Source organism: Lampetra fluviatilis, chromosome 41, assembly GCF_964198595.1.
Source record: "Lampetra fluviatilis chromosome 41, kcLamFluv1.1, whole genome shotgun sequence".
Taxonomy (NCBI): Eukaryota; Metazoa; Chordata; class Hyperoartia; order Petromyzontiformes; family Petromyzontidae; genus Lampetra; species Lampetra fluviatilis.
In genome coordinates, this window is record NC_136315.1 from 7,956,056 (window position 1) to 7,970,640 (window position 14,585).

Here is a 14,585-nt window from a genome sequence, read left to right on the forward strand (position 1 = left end):
CCAAAATTAACTCTGTCACTTATGATTGCAACTTGTTGCGAGTCAGTGACTGCTTTAGTGTTAAAATATGGTGCTGTATTTTTAGGATAGTGTGTTTATAATATCATTTTATGTAGATATCCACATTTATTTAATATTTTTCTTCTGCAGTTTTTATTGAAAATGCAATATTTGATATCTCAAAAACCTGATGTGATAGACAAAAACTGATGCCAGATTTGGAATCGTTGGAATGGCTTATGCCAGAAAAAATGTGTTGACCAGTGTTATCGCTCTTCCAACAGTGATGTTGGGCGGCCTCAAGGACCACATCAAGGAGATCATGCGGTGCCGCCGTCTCATCTTGATCGGCTGCGGAACCAGCTACCACGCCTGCATCGCTGTACGTGCAGTGGCTTCATCGGCCGTAATAAAAGTCAAGAGATTTATTGGCCCTGTTGGCCATTGATAGGACTGCTTAGGATGAACATTCTTTATTACATGGGAGGTGACCGAGTGGTAGAAGTGGTCAGGGCACTGAGCTGGCAGCCAATGGGATCCTGGCTTCTGTTCTGAGTTTCAGCCTGCCGTGATGAAACCAAGTTGTCAATTTCCTTGACTTCATCGATTCCGCCTGTGGATCTATATCTCCGTGTTGTTCCCAGGTCTAGGCCCCACTCTATGGGGGCCCGGGGCTTCCGCCCCTGCGTAGCTTCTAGACTCTGGAATGCTTTGCCGAGGGACATCGGGGATTCCGCTTTCATTGCGATCTTCAAGTCTCGACTTAAAACCTCCTCGTTCAGGAACGCTTTTCAACCGAATCGCATCATTAAGCTCTCGCCTTCCATTTTATTATTTTGTTCATAGCGTGAAGTTTTTTTTTATGCTCACTGTCATTGTGATCCCTGGATGAAGAGCGCTCTAATAAGTCCAAATTATTATCGTCATCATCGCGACATGCTTAACTAAAGCCTCGTCACTGGAGCGCCCCTGACCCTTGACAAACGTTGCTGCTGCCGGCGCGTGCCTCTCTGTGCGTGCAGACTCGGCAAACCCTGGAGGAGCTGACCGAGCTGCCGGTGATGGTGGAGCTGGCGAGCGACTTCCTGGACCGCAGCACGCCCGTGTTCCGCGACGACATCTGCTTCTTCATCAGCCAGTCCGGTACGGCGCTCTCAATCTCAACTGCCCGGCACACTTCACACAACACGGTCTGACCAAGTGATCGATTGATCCACCGAGCGACTGATCGACTGGCCAGGTAACCGACCAGCTGATTGATCGATCCACCAAGTGACCAATCGACCGACCAGGTGACCGACCAGCTGATTGATCGATCCACCAAGTGACCAATCGACCGACCAAGTGACCGACCGACTGATTGATTGATCGATCCACCGAGCGACTGGCCAAGTGGCCGACCGACTGATCGATCGATCCTCCGAGCGACCTACCGACTGACGCTCGCAGCCAGAGATTGATTTTCGCTCTTTTTATTTCCCACGTTGCTCGTCAACTTGCATGTGGTCCGTGACGCATAGTAGACGAAAGGTACACCAGTGGTTTCGGTGCGCTGGAAGTCAACTTGAACATTTGCTCACGTAAATGAAATAACCCTGACGTGGTTTGTTGAAATAAAATAATAATGCTATTTGTCCTCACTTTGGGTCCACCCTGTGTACACACACACACATACTTCACAAGCAGTGGCTGGGTAGTACAAAGGCTGGCTTATGTCGGATTCTCAGATGAAGGTCTAATCTCCACCTTCCGACAGGTTCATTGTGCACACACCCACGTTTAGTTTGTTGTCCTTCCCCCGCACCTCCGATCAGCGCAGTTGGCTACGTACGGTGCGAAAGAAGTTCAAAGACATACGTACATATACAAAATGCACCATCTGCAGGATAAAATATATCCCTTTGACACAATTCCTAGCAGGGCAGGTGATCATTCTTTCTGTTATTTCATTGTAGCAAATTTTAAATGTCAATGATTGCTTGGGCACAAAGGCCTATATATACAAATTATACCGCTCTCCTTTTTAAAGAACATGGTATGCTTACGAAATTCCCCACAGCCAATCACAAGGCGGCTGTGCATTCAGAACCGCCAAATCGGTGTACAAAAAAAAAACATTATTTTACGTTTTCACTTCATTTGTATAAATTCCATGCAATGAACATTTCTCTTTGACTGGATGTGTGGTCAGAAGCACAGATCGCTTCGTGTGTGGATTTAAAAAAAAAACTTCTCGTGAAGGAATCTCAGAAGTAGTTCTTTCACATCTGCTTCTGTGGGCCATTGCGCACTCCTCTGCGAGAGTTCTGAACGTACGCGTCATCTCGCGCCGCTATGTTATCGACAGCACAACAACAATTGCTATGCACTTGAGAGAAACGACGGCCGGGTGCGCGAACGATGGTAATAATTACAATGATGTCAACTCGGTGATGCGCCGCGCATTATTCGCTCGCTCCAGATGAGAGAGAACAACTCGGCGGTGCGAGGAACCGCGGACAAGTGGGGAAGGCAGCAGCCAGGCGGCGAGAGCCGGGCACCAACAATTGCCCAAGCTCTGCAGTTCTTTTAATGGATGAAAGTGTTGTCGGCCAACGAATGACTGCTGACGTGTGGGATGAAATCGTAGCACTCTATGCCATTCTCCTGGCGAGCCAGGTTATGGCTCCTCCTCGACGCCCACGGGGAACGGGGAGTTTCCCGACGTGTGTGCGGTGATCCAGCAACCCTCGCCTCCACGGTGCTGGTTTACAGGCGTGCGTAGCCACCGCCGCCCGGCTAACGACGACATCGACTTTTCTTTCCCGTCGCGGTGCAGGCGAGACGGCGGACACGCTGATGGCGCTGCGCTACTGCAAGGAACGCGGGGCGCTGACGGTGGGCATCACCAACACGGTGGGCAGCTCCATCTGCCGCGAGACCGACTGCGGCGTCCACGTGAACGCGGGGCCCGAGATCGGCGTCGCCAGCACCAAGGTGCCTCGCCCTGCCCGACACCCACCCACCCTGACCACGCCCCTTGCCCCCCCTGCTACCAGAGGTCGCAAACGGGTTTTGATTCCTTAAGTCTAAAACTAAGCTAAATTGTTTTTTGTTACCCGTACCCTATCCGATACCCGGCTACCCGTACCCGGCCGGGTATCGGTTAGGGTACGGGTACGGGTACCCGATTGCGACCTCTGGGATGAAGCCATGTTGCAGGCGCGGGTGGGTTGATTCTAGGAACTTGAATTGTGATAAGAGACAAGACGTTGGTAAATGAGTGACAAACGGTGACTCACCAGTGACTCACGGCCTACCCGTACCCGGCCGCACCAGGGTCGCAAACGGGTACCCGTACCCGGCCAGGTACGGGTAGCCGGGTATCGGGTAGGGTACGGGTATCGGGTAGGGTACGGGTATCGGGTACCCGGTCACGACCTCTGCCTGCTACCCCCCCCCCGCCTGTGTTCTCGCCCAGCAAACATTGGGAGACCTAAGAAGGGGTCGTATTTTTAGAGGGGGGCGAGAGATGACCGAATAAAGTAAATCGAGAGATGACCGTGAGGCAAGGGAAATGGGAACAAAACTAGAGACGTGGCGTCGTGAGAGGAGAGGTGCAAACAGAGGAGACACGGTGAATTGGGAGAGGTTAATTGCCATTTTATTTAAATTATCTCGTTTTGGTGATCAGGATTTGTTTCCGAGTGGATATTGGATGCACCCCTAATTTGTCATGAATCGCGGTGGGGGGGGGGGGGTGGGGGGTGTGGTGCACCCTTGAGCTTTTTGGGGTTCTAATAATAAGCAATAGTGATAATTATTTACATTTGTAAGGGCCGTTGAATCTGTAGATCCAATGCACCCATGTATGGAGAGCATAAAAAAACAGAACTAATTAAAAAAAACACCCAGGGTGAACGGCCTGAGCTATGGGGGGTAAAGGTCAGTTTAAAGCGGTGAGTTTTTTCAAGAAAGACTCGCTCTCGTTATGCTTCGCACCACCACCACCACCTCTCCGTCAAGCTCTTGAGTGTAGGGAGCCACGTTGCCTTTCATGAACTCTGCCCCGCCTTGACCAAGCAACGTTCTCCCCGTTTCCCCCCCCCACCCCACCGTGGTCCCGGCAGGCGTACACCAGCCAGTTCGTGGCGCTCGTGATGTTCGGCCTCATGATGAGCGAGGACCGCATCTCGCTCCAGGAGCGCCGCAGGGAGATCATCAGCGCCATGCACGCGCTGCCAGGTGCGTCGTCACAACCGCCTGCCCACCACCGCGCCCTCCCTGCGGTCAGGGCTACCAGCAGGGCAGAGGCCACCACCACCACCACAAACGGGCCACGCCCATAGACGAGAGGACGGGGGTGGTAAACCAGTGGCTCTTAAGTCTAAAACTAAGCTAAACTGTTTTTTTATTTTACCAGGTAAGGCGCACTGAGCTATGTAGCTCTTTTTTCCGTAGCGACCACAAATGATAGCTCAACGAAGTGGCTTATCACGTGGATATTTATAGCAGCCAATATAATCTAAATGCATGTTGATTCTAAAATGTCGAGGGAAAAACCAGCGGACCCAGAGAAAAAGCCACGTGACCACAGGGAGAACATGCAACAACTTACGTCTGTATTGTCCCCATACAGCGACAGAGCATCTCATTCACTCAAATAGGCCCTCCGACACGATGACAGACCCCTCTCTCTGTCGATGACGCTGCTAACGCTGCTGCCCGTGTGTGTGTGTGTGTCTGTGCGCGCGTGTCGTGGACACAGACCTGATCCGAGAGGTGTTGAGTCTCGACGAGAAGATGCTGGAGTTGTCTCAGGAGCTGTACCAGGAGCGCTCGCTGCTGGTCATGGGCCGTGGATACCACTACTCCACCTGCATGGAGGGAGCACTGGTAAAAGCAATGTTCGTTGTAGTAACACCAAAGCCTGGTGAATGGCACTACGACCAAATCCTCAAATCACGGAGATAATGTGCCCGATCTCGCAATATCCCAGCTCAGCAGGCCTGAGCCTGGATCGTGCTTGGATGTTACCGGCTGCTGCAGGTGCAGGTTGCGGGCAGCAGAGGGCAGTACAGGATCACCCCCGGAAAAATAGTCTTGAGACCCAGGGAGGCTATCCTGGGTTAAATCTATGTTCTCAGTGTTGTTTCCACCTCAGTAATTTAACTAAATCAGACTCTCACCGGGGATTCAAACTTGCACCCTTAGTTTGCGGCCTTAACCACAGCGTCACCAATTTGGATGGTGTTCGTCTGTGACCGTGGTGTGTGTGGTATGTAGGGGGCCGTGGTGGCAAGATGTTCACTGCCTCACATGGTATACAGGAGGTCGTGGGTTCGATGCCGACCCTGATGCCTGTATATTTGGAGTTTGCATGTTCTCCCCGTGGTCGCGTGGATTTTTCTCTGGGCTTATAGTATTTGACTGCTATGAATAGTATTTGACTGCTATGAATATGCACAATAAGCTGCTTCGTTGAGCTATCATTTGCGATAGCCAGGTGAAAAAAGAGCTATGCCGCTCAGCGGGGCCTTACCTGGCAAAATAAAAAATAGCCTAGTTTATGTTGAACTTCTTTCGCGCCGCGCTTAGCCGACCGTGATAATCGGAGGTGCCGCCGTACGTCCATGACACAACCCATGGTCGAATTGTTGCAGAAAATCAAGGAGATCACGTACATGCACTCGGAGGGCATCCTGGCGGGGGAGCTGAAGCACGGGCCCCTGGCGCTCATTGACAAGAACATGCCGGTCATCATGATCGCCATGAAGGACCCCACCTACATCAAGTGCCAGAATGCCCTGCAACAGGTGGTGGCCAGACAGGTGAGAGAGAGAATCATCACACGCGCGTGTACTTGCGTCACGGGCGGCCAGCCGCAAGCGGCACCGCTGAAGCTGTGGCGGATGAGGCCTGATGGGCTCGTTTATATTTCGGTGAATCGAGCGAGGCTGTCATACACGCTTTGCGATTCGGGACGATGGGGGACAAACTCCAAACTGGAGCAGCGTGAGGGATCACGCAGAAAGAGAATTGTCGCGACCGACTCCATGGGGGTTGGACAAGGTGCGGATGAGATGAAGCGGTTAGTGTGCTAGAAAGAGATGGGCGATTTCGTCCACTTGCTGCACTGCCCTCTCCTGGCAAGCCAGGGTATGGCACCTTGATGCCCACGGGAAGGGAAGGGAGTTTCTCCGACACGTGTGCGTGATCCTCCAACCCTCACCTCCTCAGGGCTGGAATGCAGGCCATGTGCATAGCCACCACCGCCCGGTATCAATACTTGGTGTATTTGTGTTCAACTTCTCTCGCACCGTGCGTAGCCGACCGCGCAAATTGGAGGTGCGGGGGAAGGACGCCAAACTACAAAAAGCAGTTACAGAGAAATGAGTTTTCAAATCAGATTTAAAAGTGCATAGCTTCAGTGGCTTTGTAATTGCGGAAGTGAGAGCATTCCAGACGGCCGCAGAAGCGCGTCTGAAAGCGCGCGACGCGGTGACCGTCTTCGTTCGATGGCCTAGCCAATTAGCAATGTACGAACGATTCGATCGGAAAAGGCGGTGGTGACGACGAATGGCTCTTGTGCCGTGACCTCACAGGGCCGCCCCATCCTGCTGTGCGACAAGGGCGACGAGGAGATCGCCAAGCAGGCTTACCGCGTGGTGGGGCTCCCACACACGGTCGACTGCCTGCAGGGCATCCTCACCATCATCCCCCTGCAGCTGCTCTCCTTGCACCTCGCCAACCTGCGCGGATTCGACGTGAGTTGACATCCCTTCGGTCGTTCGTGTTTGCTTTCGTGTCGTCTGCTTGCCGCGATCGCCCCTGAAGGATGGGTCGGCTTCCTTCGATTATACGCACGGCCTGCGTTGTCAAGCCGCTGCTGAGCGAGGGCCTCCGCCCAGGCCGTACGGGCTGGTAATTGCAACCAGCATCATCAGGCATGGCGTATGACACGCATTTTAATTGCGCTATCTGACCCAAACAAATCTATTATGAATCGTGACATCGTTCGCGGTGTAAAATTTGGCCTCCCCCCACGATGTTTCGGTCATGGTGGGCCTTTTTAAGCAAACTTCACCACGATGGTCAGTGCGGGTTTGTGAAGGCGTTGGGTGTGTCTGTGAAGGAGGGGGGGGGGATGCAGTAAATTTTGCTGCATTGTCATCGCCTATTCACAACGCCCATGACACCTGTTCTATGCACGGTGGTGATCGCCGATCCATAATTCTGATGGGATCAGGGACATTGCGGATGATTGACATCATCATCGGCATGACATCATCATCTCTCGTATTACTCTTGATATATTTCAGGATTTTTGTTCGTCCACCCACCATTGTGCTTATAAGAATCCTTGTAATACCAGGGGTTTTACAAGGTAATACAAGGGGTATTACAAGGATGGGCAATGTACCAAGACTCATGAAATAAAATAGAATTAGCGTTGCGTAATCAAAACATTAATTCACTAAAGTGGCATAATTATCCGCATGTGACAGCTGATAAATGTGGCCATGTTATTTATAGCAGTTGCATTTATTTTAATTAACATGTCTTTAAGTGGCATGCCAGTGCCGAGATAGAACTAATTGCATCTCAAGGGGATGGTGCAATAATTTTTGGCATTTCTAGCCTGCAGAGTGATCAAATGCATTTCAGCACCATTCAAGAACGTGCAGGAATGATTGGCTTTCTCAGTTCTAAATGGGGTCTAATTACATGCTGTGTTGTGACGCACACTTGACAGGGCAAACTTACCACTCTTGGCGACTAATTCATGCTATACCGGTCTATTTAAATTTAAAACTACTTATCTTCTGATACAAGAGTATCAGAATAGTAACACTTTGCATAAAAGCTTCTTTCAAACTGCTGGTAATGCCAACAGCTTTCGGTCATAATGGCAATAACCAAATGTTAATTTCTATAGTATATTGCCTTTTAGCATCATCATCATCATCGTGGTCGCTGCTTTGGTGATAGCTACCATTATAAATGTGTGTCTGTACGCACACCTTAATGTTATCACTGGGTGGCATTCCTGACTTCCCTGAGCCAGCTGCTTTAGAGTTTAAGAAGGGTAGTGTCAACAATAGGCCATGCAAGGCCGTCGGAATTGTGTAACAGGTGGAAGGGACAAAGTCGGTCGACCCATAGAAAACCCGTGTCTGTCCCGTGACCTGCCAGCGGGCGTTCGACTTCACGTGGCCTTAACGCGGTGCACGTAGCCTGGCACAAGCGCCGTGGTGACGTCACCGCCACTGAGTGGCGAATGGCGGTTGTTGTTATTAAATAATTGTTTTTTTTTAAACGGCGAGTAAAGATTAGGCAGCCGTAGATGCCTTCGACCTCTGGTGGCCATTACCTCGGTTTTAAATTACCTTCTCGCATTGCCATGGCTTCTTAAACCTCTTAAAGCCCTTTAAACCTCCAAAACCTCTTGAGTTGACCGCAGTCACTGTCCGTTCCGTCCCACGAGGTGGCAGTAGAGCACGGTGTCTTACCAACCCTGACACTGGCGTTCAGTTACAGGACCAACGGGGCATTTTGTAGGTCAAGCTTTATACCGTAACTAGCTTTACTACCCGGCTTCGCCCGGGACTTGGATTCGTGTCTTGGATTAATACACGGCCCGACACGGAAGGTTGGGGAGGGGGATGCGTGACGTCAGCAGGCACACTGCTTGACGCTGCCGCATGCGGGTGACATCACAGATGGGACGTCACCGCTCACTTGCCGTGCAAAATATGACATGCATTATTGCGCCTTAGGATAGCTTACTAAAAAAAAGAGACCTCGATGCTGGGAAAACCAGGACAGGTGGCAACCCTATTCAGAACTCACCCCACTTTTACGTGGAATTGACGGGCTGATGCCTACCAATAGCTAGAGTGATTTGTTTTATATAAGTGTCCCATCTGACATATACATTAAAAAAAAACGCTGTGACATAACACGCAAGTAGTAAATGGTGTCACAGCCAAGTTTTCGAGTTTGGCATGTTGGAAAGAAATCTGATTAACCTGGCGAAAAACCCACCCACCCAAAAACTCTGCACATTTGTGTTCAAGAATCCATTTCGGCACTGCCACGTCCTGGCCAAACTCGACTGACACCTGCTATTCCCAGACCGTCTCCCGTTCAAGTAGTAAGCAGGCTTTAAAATCCCTGCTTAGCTTCCAAGATTGGAGGGAGAGAGCTCAGGGGCACTCGACCGGGGTCACACAAACATTGACATACTTGCAGCTGTGATGCATAGGAGGTGACATTCGAATGGGGGAGGAAATGGGATATGCCCCCTGTGCTGCAGGCGTCTCAGCCCAATTCAACAGTCATCGGTTTGTTTACTTGCAACAGATTCTTGAAATATCAGGATGCCAAACATAGTGGTGAGATGTGTGTCATTGTGTGTATTATATCATGGGGGAGCGGTAGTGTAGCGGTTAGCGCGCTGCGCTACGAACCTGGCGACCTGGGTTCGATTCCCGCTCACGGCCAACACCAGTGACGATGATCTGAACCGGTCCTGGGCCTCCCCTAGGTCGACTCAGCCTGAAATGAGTACCTGGTGTGGTGTGTAAAACATTGTCACTGGGGAGACAAAGGCGGTCGGGCGTGGTGCTGGCCACCCACCCCCTCGTGTACCGTTTTGGCCTTCATAGGTGCTCGCTAACAGAACTTGCCCCTACAGTCTTTTAAGGCTATATGGGGGATCTTCATCTTTATCTTTTTTATATAATGGAGAGCGGTAGTGTAGCAGTTAGCGCGCTGCGCTACGAACCTGGCGACCTGGGTTCGATTCCCGCTCACGGCCAACACCAGTGACGATTATCTGAACCGGTCCTGGGCTTCCCCTAGGTCGACTCATCCTCAAATGAGCACCTGGTGCGCGATGTGTGAACATTGCCACTGGGGAGACAAAGGTGGCTAGGCATGGTATTGGCTACCGACCCCCCTCGTGTACCGTGCCAGCCTTCATAGGTGCTCGCAAATGGTATTTGCCCAGCAGTCTTGTCAAGGCTATACGGGGGAACTTTGCCTTTGTGTATATGCATGGTGGCACAGTGGTTACCGCACTGCGTTACGGACATAGCGACCTGGCCTTATATTCCCGCCCACGGCTCACATCAGTGGCAAAGTAATATTGGAACCAGCCTCAGCCTTAAATGAGTAACCTGGTGCAACAAAAAAACACGTGTAAGACGTCAGTACTGAGGGAGACAAACGCGGCCGATCCACGGTGCAGCGCTGTTCGTGAATGTGTCGAGAGGTTTTTGTTGTTGGAGTATTATTATTTGTGCATGTGACCCACTGCCAATGCGGTTGTCACAAACCACAATCGTCTCCTACATTTTGACCGGCAGTGCCGATTGCTGGCGACGGGGCACTAAAACTCCGTTGCTTGTGCTTTTTTTTTGCCGGAGTAAAACATTTTTTTTTTGCCGCGGTCAAATTTTTTTTTTTTGTCGCTCGACCGTAGGCTGTGCTGTGTGTGCACCAGAGGTCGCAAATGGGTACTCGTACCCGGCCGGGTACGGGTACCCGTTCCCTACCCGTACCCTACTCGAAATGAGTGACAAACGGTTACTCACCAGTGACTCACGGCCTACCCGTACCTGGCCGCACCAGGGTCGCAAACGGGTACCCGTACCCTTACCCGGCCAGGTACGGGTAGCCGGGTATCGGGTAGGGTACGGGTATCGGGTACCCGGTTGCGACCTCTGGTGCGCACGTGCGAGCTCCGCGGTCTAACTTTCGCACAGCCACCTCCTCGCTCCCCTTTCTTCTGAACCCCCCCCCCTCCCCCGCTTCAGTCACTGTGCTGCCGTCTATCCTTCAGCGCTGCAGAGGCACAGTCGGTGGTCCTCCTTTTAACGGGGAGCCAATAAATCTGAGCGGGAGATGAGAGAGAGAGACACCACTGGGAATCCGAGAGGGAAAGCGATGCTTGAGGCAGACTCCCTGATGATGGGGAACTTCCTATCAAACACCAGTGGTCTGCTGCTGCTTGCACTGCTTTCAAGTTCCAGATGCAGCATTTAGTTATTGATTTACTATTTGTTGTTTTTAATTATTTCTTCATCAAAAGAATCAAAAGGCTTGAAGCAGCGTCGCCGTCCTCAAACAAACATTGGCGGGGTGCTTATATGTCTTGCCACCAAGTGGTGGCATTTCCACATTCTGCAAAAGCCAACCACTGGGTTAAAATATATATATATATACCACCAATTGACATTCATATCATCAAACCCGAAAGGGCTGAATGGCTGAGTCGATCCCTAACCTTACAATGCGACTCAAGCGCTCACGGTTCACCAATGCAACACGACAATAACGAGGCAATGTCAGTGGCTCTGCACTGCTATCTTTGGAACTATTTCCCAGCGTCACTTGGTGCAACACCACTGCTCAGGAATCGCCGGCTTAGAACGTAAAACATTTTTGCCGGTTCTCCGATTGCGTTTTTGGGTTGTTACCGCGTGCCTATCGGCACGATGACCGTCGTTTCGCTCCACGTGCTGGGAGAAGCTCCCACCACGTGGCCACGAAACATCAAACGTCGTGCAAAACCACACGCGGTAGAACCCGAAAACACTACGGAGGGCTATACGTACAACGGCACGAGCGCGAAAAAACCTACACCGTAATATCAGTTGCCGAGAGACATTACCATTGTCGGAACCCTAGCACCGCGTTTAACGTGTAATGCACGCCTGCTCAAACAATGTCTCCCATTCTGCGTGTAGGTGGACTGTCCAAGGAACTTGGCCAAGTCTGTGACCGTGGAATGAAGCATGGGACCCCCTGGAACATCACCGCTCCCTCCCCGTCCAGACATTCGCCGTGGCAAGCATTGAAAGTGCCTCCCCACGTGATTTATTTTGGTGCAGCTTTAAATGGCTTAAAGGCCCTCTCCGGGACGTTTCTGGAGGTTGCATCACGGCATTCGGAGAGTTACCATCTGCTAGGAGGGAGCAAAAAAATTCAGCTTCCATAACTCACAGGGCCACAAAGCCCACGAATGTATTTTGTTTTTACTTAGATTTTTGTTACACTATCCTGTGGTAGAAAAAAAGTTACGTACTCAAAAAATCCTGACTTCGAGAGTGTTCGTGAAATAGACAACATTCATAAATTGTGGAGGTTAATTAGAAATTCAGCAATGTGCATCAGGAAGTTGTGGAAGGAAATTTTACATCAGGAAAATATTTTTTGTCAAATGACACCAATGCTGAATGGCCAAATCCTGATGGTGAATTAGGGTGACAATCATGCGAGAATTACAATACATGTAGCTTTCTAATTAGGCAAGTTTTTCTTTACGTTCCAAATGATATGCAACTACAATAGCTGGAGCATCATCTATCGGGTGCAGTGTGTACTGGTCACAAACATTAAAAACCTCTATATACGACAAACACATTTTATTGGCCAGTCGACCAAAACGAAGCTTACAGGCATGCTGAAGAATGCTAAATTAAGTTGAGAGTGTATTTGCAATTTTACAGTTTTATTTATTTTATTTAAACTAAATAATATGATTTTCCACCGCTTGCTATATCGCTCTAAAAGTCAAAAGTGGACGGGCGGCATGAGATGAAAACTCATCGATGTTGAAGTCATCCAACCGCTGTCCATTTACACACCCCGACACCACCCATCGCCAGATGCTCGTGCTTCAAATGCTAATGCCCCCTTCGCTGGGCACGTTCAGTCCTCCTGCATTACAATCGCTTGTTTCTCGTTTTTATAAATTCACAATAGCTGTTGGGGGGGGGGAGAGGCGCGGGGGGGGGGGAATAGGCTATGAAATTGGTATCAATCAACGGATGTGGAGAAACGCGTTCAACCACCGTCAGCGGACAAAGCTTCAGCGTCGACAGCACTGTGGATTGCTTAAGCCGAGCATAAGCTGCACACAACTTTGTAGCCATCAAATTGGACAAGTCTCTTGGTCTTTTGTATCTTGCCCCCCCCCACCCATTCTGCTTTTAAATATGCATACGCGAATGCTTGAGCCAACAGGACAAGTTGCTCGATTGCAAAGAGCACAACAGATGTTGGGGTCACCCAGACACACGTCCACAATGACCCTAATCTATTCAAAGCTTCTGCAGTGCCTTTCCTATGGATGCGTTTTAAAGGCCACAAAGGGGACTTGTGCCTGAAGGAGGTGGGTAGGCGTGGAGTCATTTCATCCGTTGATGCATTATTCAGATCTCTTGAAATGTATTTACCATTCCATTGAGCCAAACTTTATAGAACAATGGGCGGGGGGAGGGGGAGAGAAAATTTATAGGAATTGTAGATCTCTTTTTAACTCAACAGTGTGTTTGTGCAGGCCAATTGTCCATGGGGTTAACCTGCAAAATCAGTGGGATTTAGATTATGCGATACGGTGGTACACTTTTAATTTCCCCGTCGTTGTGAAACACTTTATTCCGACGTCATTAATTCAACCATCCGAAGCTCCATCGAGATTCATTGTCATTTGTAGGGGGAAACTTTTGTGAGAATAGGTATGTCGGGAAAGTATTTTTTACATATATCTTTAGTCCTGTATAAAATTTAAAAATTTGGGCTTTGGCTTGACATCAGTGTACAATACCCTGACCTTGTAAATAATAAAGGTAATATGAATTCTGACGTCAAAGGCTCTCCTCGCTGAAATGAGAAATGTGGTGGTCATCCGTTGGCAATCCAGAGGAGGCGGTGGAATTTCCACTTTCTTGTGGCAGGGGATGGTTCGCCACATGACAACTGCCGTCAACTTTGCAAAAATTAGGATCGTATCAACCGCAGAAGTACGACGGGCCGAGTTCGTCACCACGGCTGGGATTTGAACTCCCATGCTTCTCATTCAAGAGTCGAGGGCTCTAATCGCAGCGCAACCTGGCCGGATGAATTGCAATAGTCGAGGTTTCACCATGAAAAGCTTTCTAATGAAGTTTTGTCAATTGATTTTTTTTTTAGATTTGCCTTGAGAGAATAACCTGATACAAATGTTGTCCAACCAAGCACTTTTTAAAGTCCTCTGTTATTTTACAGATTTTGATCCGTGCATTGTGATGTATTTTTTTTAATTAGAGAACCATATTGTAGGATATAACTCAAAATATTTAATGCAATTAATATACATTAATTTTGCATGTTACTTATAACGTTGTAAATTTGTAAAAGTTAGTATTAAAGTAACAATTATGTTAACCTTTATATTGTCATTGTTTCTTGACCCAGGATGGAATTATTAAAAGCCTGAAAGTGCCTTAGTTGAACAAATAATTTGGTTATCCATCCCTTTGTGAATATTACAAGATCCAATTTTGTAAGAAAAACAAAGTGACATTTGCTTTAAATGGGTGGCGGCGGTGTTGTTTTGTTAATATTTTATGCTTGGGACCAAATTGAATTTACATTTGAGTGCAATACAAATTTAAAGTGCAAACGTTTCTGCACGCTAAGAGCTGGAAATATCCGTTTTTTTTTTGTTCGAAGAAATGTGAATATTGTTATTACATACGCTGCAATCATAACAAGTACAGGAATAAAAACACTCAATCCACGCTTCTCTTCTTGTCCGTAGATACTTACCATTT

The 14,585-nt window shown here is 49.2% G+C and overlaps 1 protein-coding gene across 1 annotated transcript in view; it reads left to right on the top strand.

Annotated features, from left to right (window-relative positions):
- LOC144946514 (glutamine--fructose-6-phosphate aminotransferase [isomerizing] 2-like) overlaps positions 1-12,744 on the top strand; it is a 38,249-nt gene extending 25,505 nt beyond the window's left edge. The window contains exons 13-20 of the mRNA XM_078875473.1: positions 285-382; positions 1,023-1,143; positions 2,819-2,976; positions 4,110-4,224; positions 4,748-4,875; positions 5,643-5,810; positions 6,585-6,746; positions 11,736-12,744. Of these exons, the coding sequence (XP_078731599.1) occupies positions 285-382; positions 1,023-1,143; positions 2,819-2,976; positions 4,110-4,224; positions 4,748-4,875; positions 5,643-5,810; positions 6,585-6,746; positions 11,736-11,780 (995 nt within the window). The 3' untranslated portion in view covers positions 11,781-12,744. The remainder of the gene's footprint in view (positions 1-284; positions 383-1,022; positions 1,144-2,818; positions 2,977-4,109; positions 4,225-4,747; positions 4,876-5,642; positions 5,811-6,584; positions 6,747-11,735) is intronic.
- Positions 12,745-14,585: the final 1,841 nt, after the last annotated feature.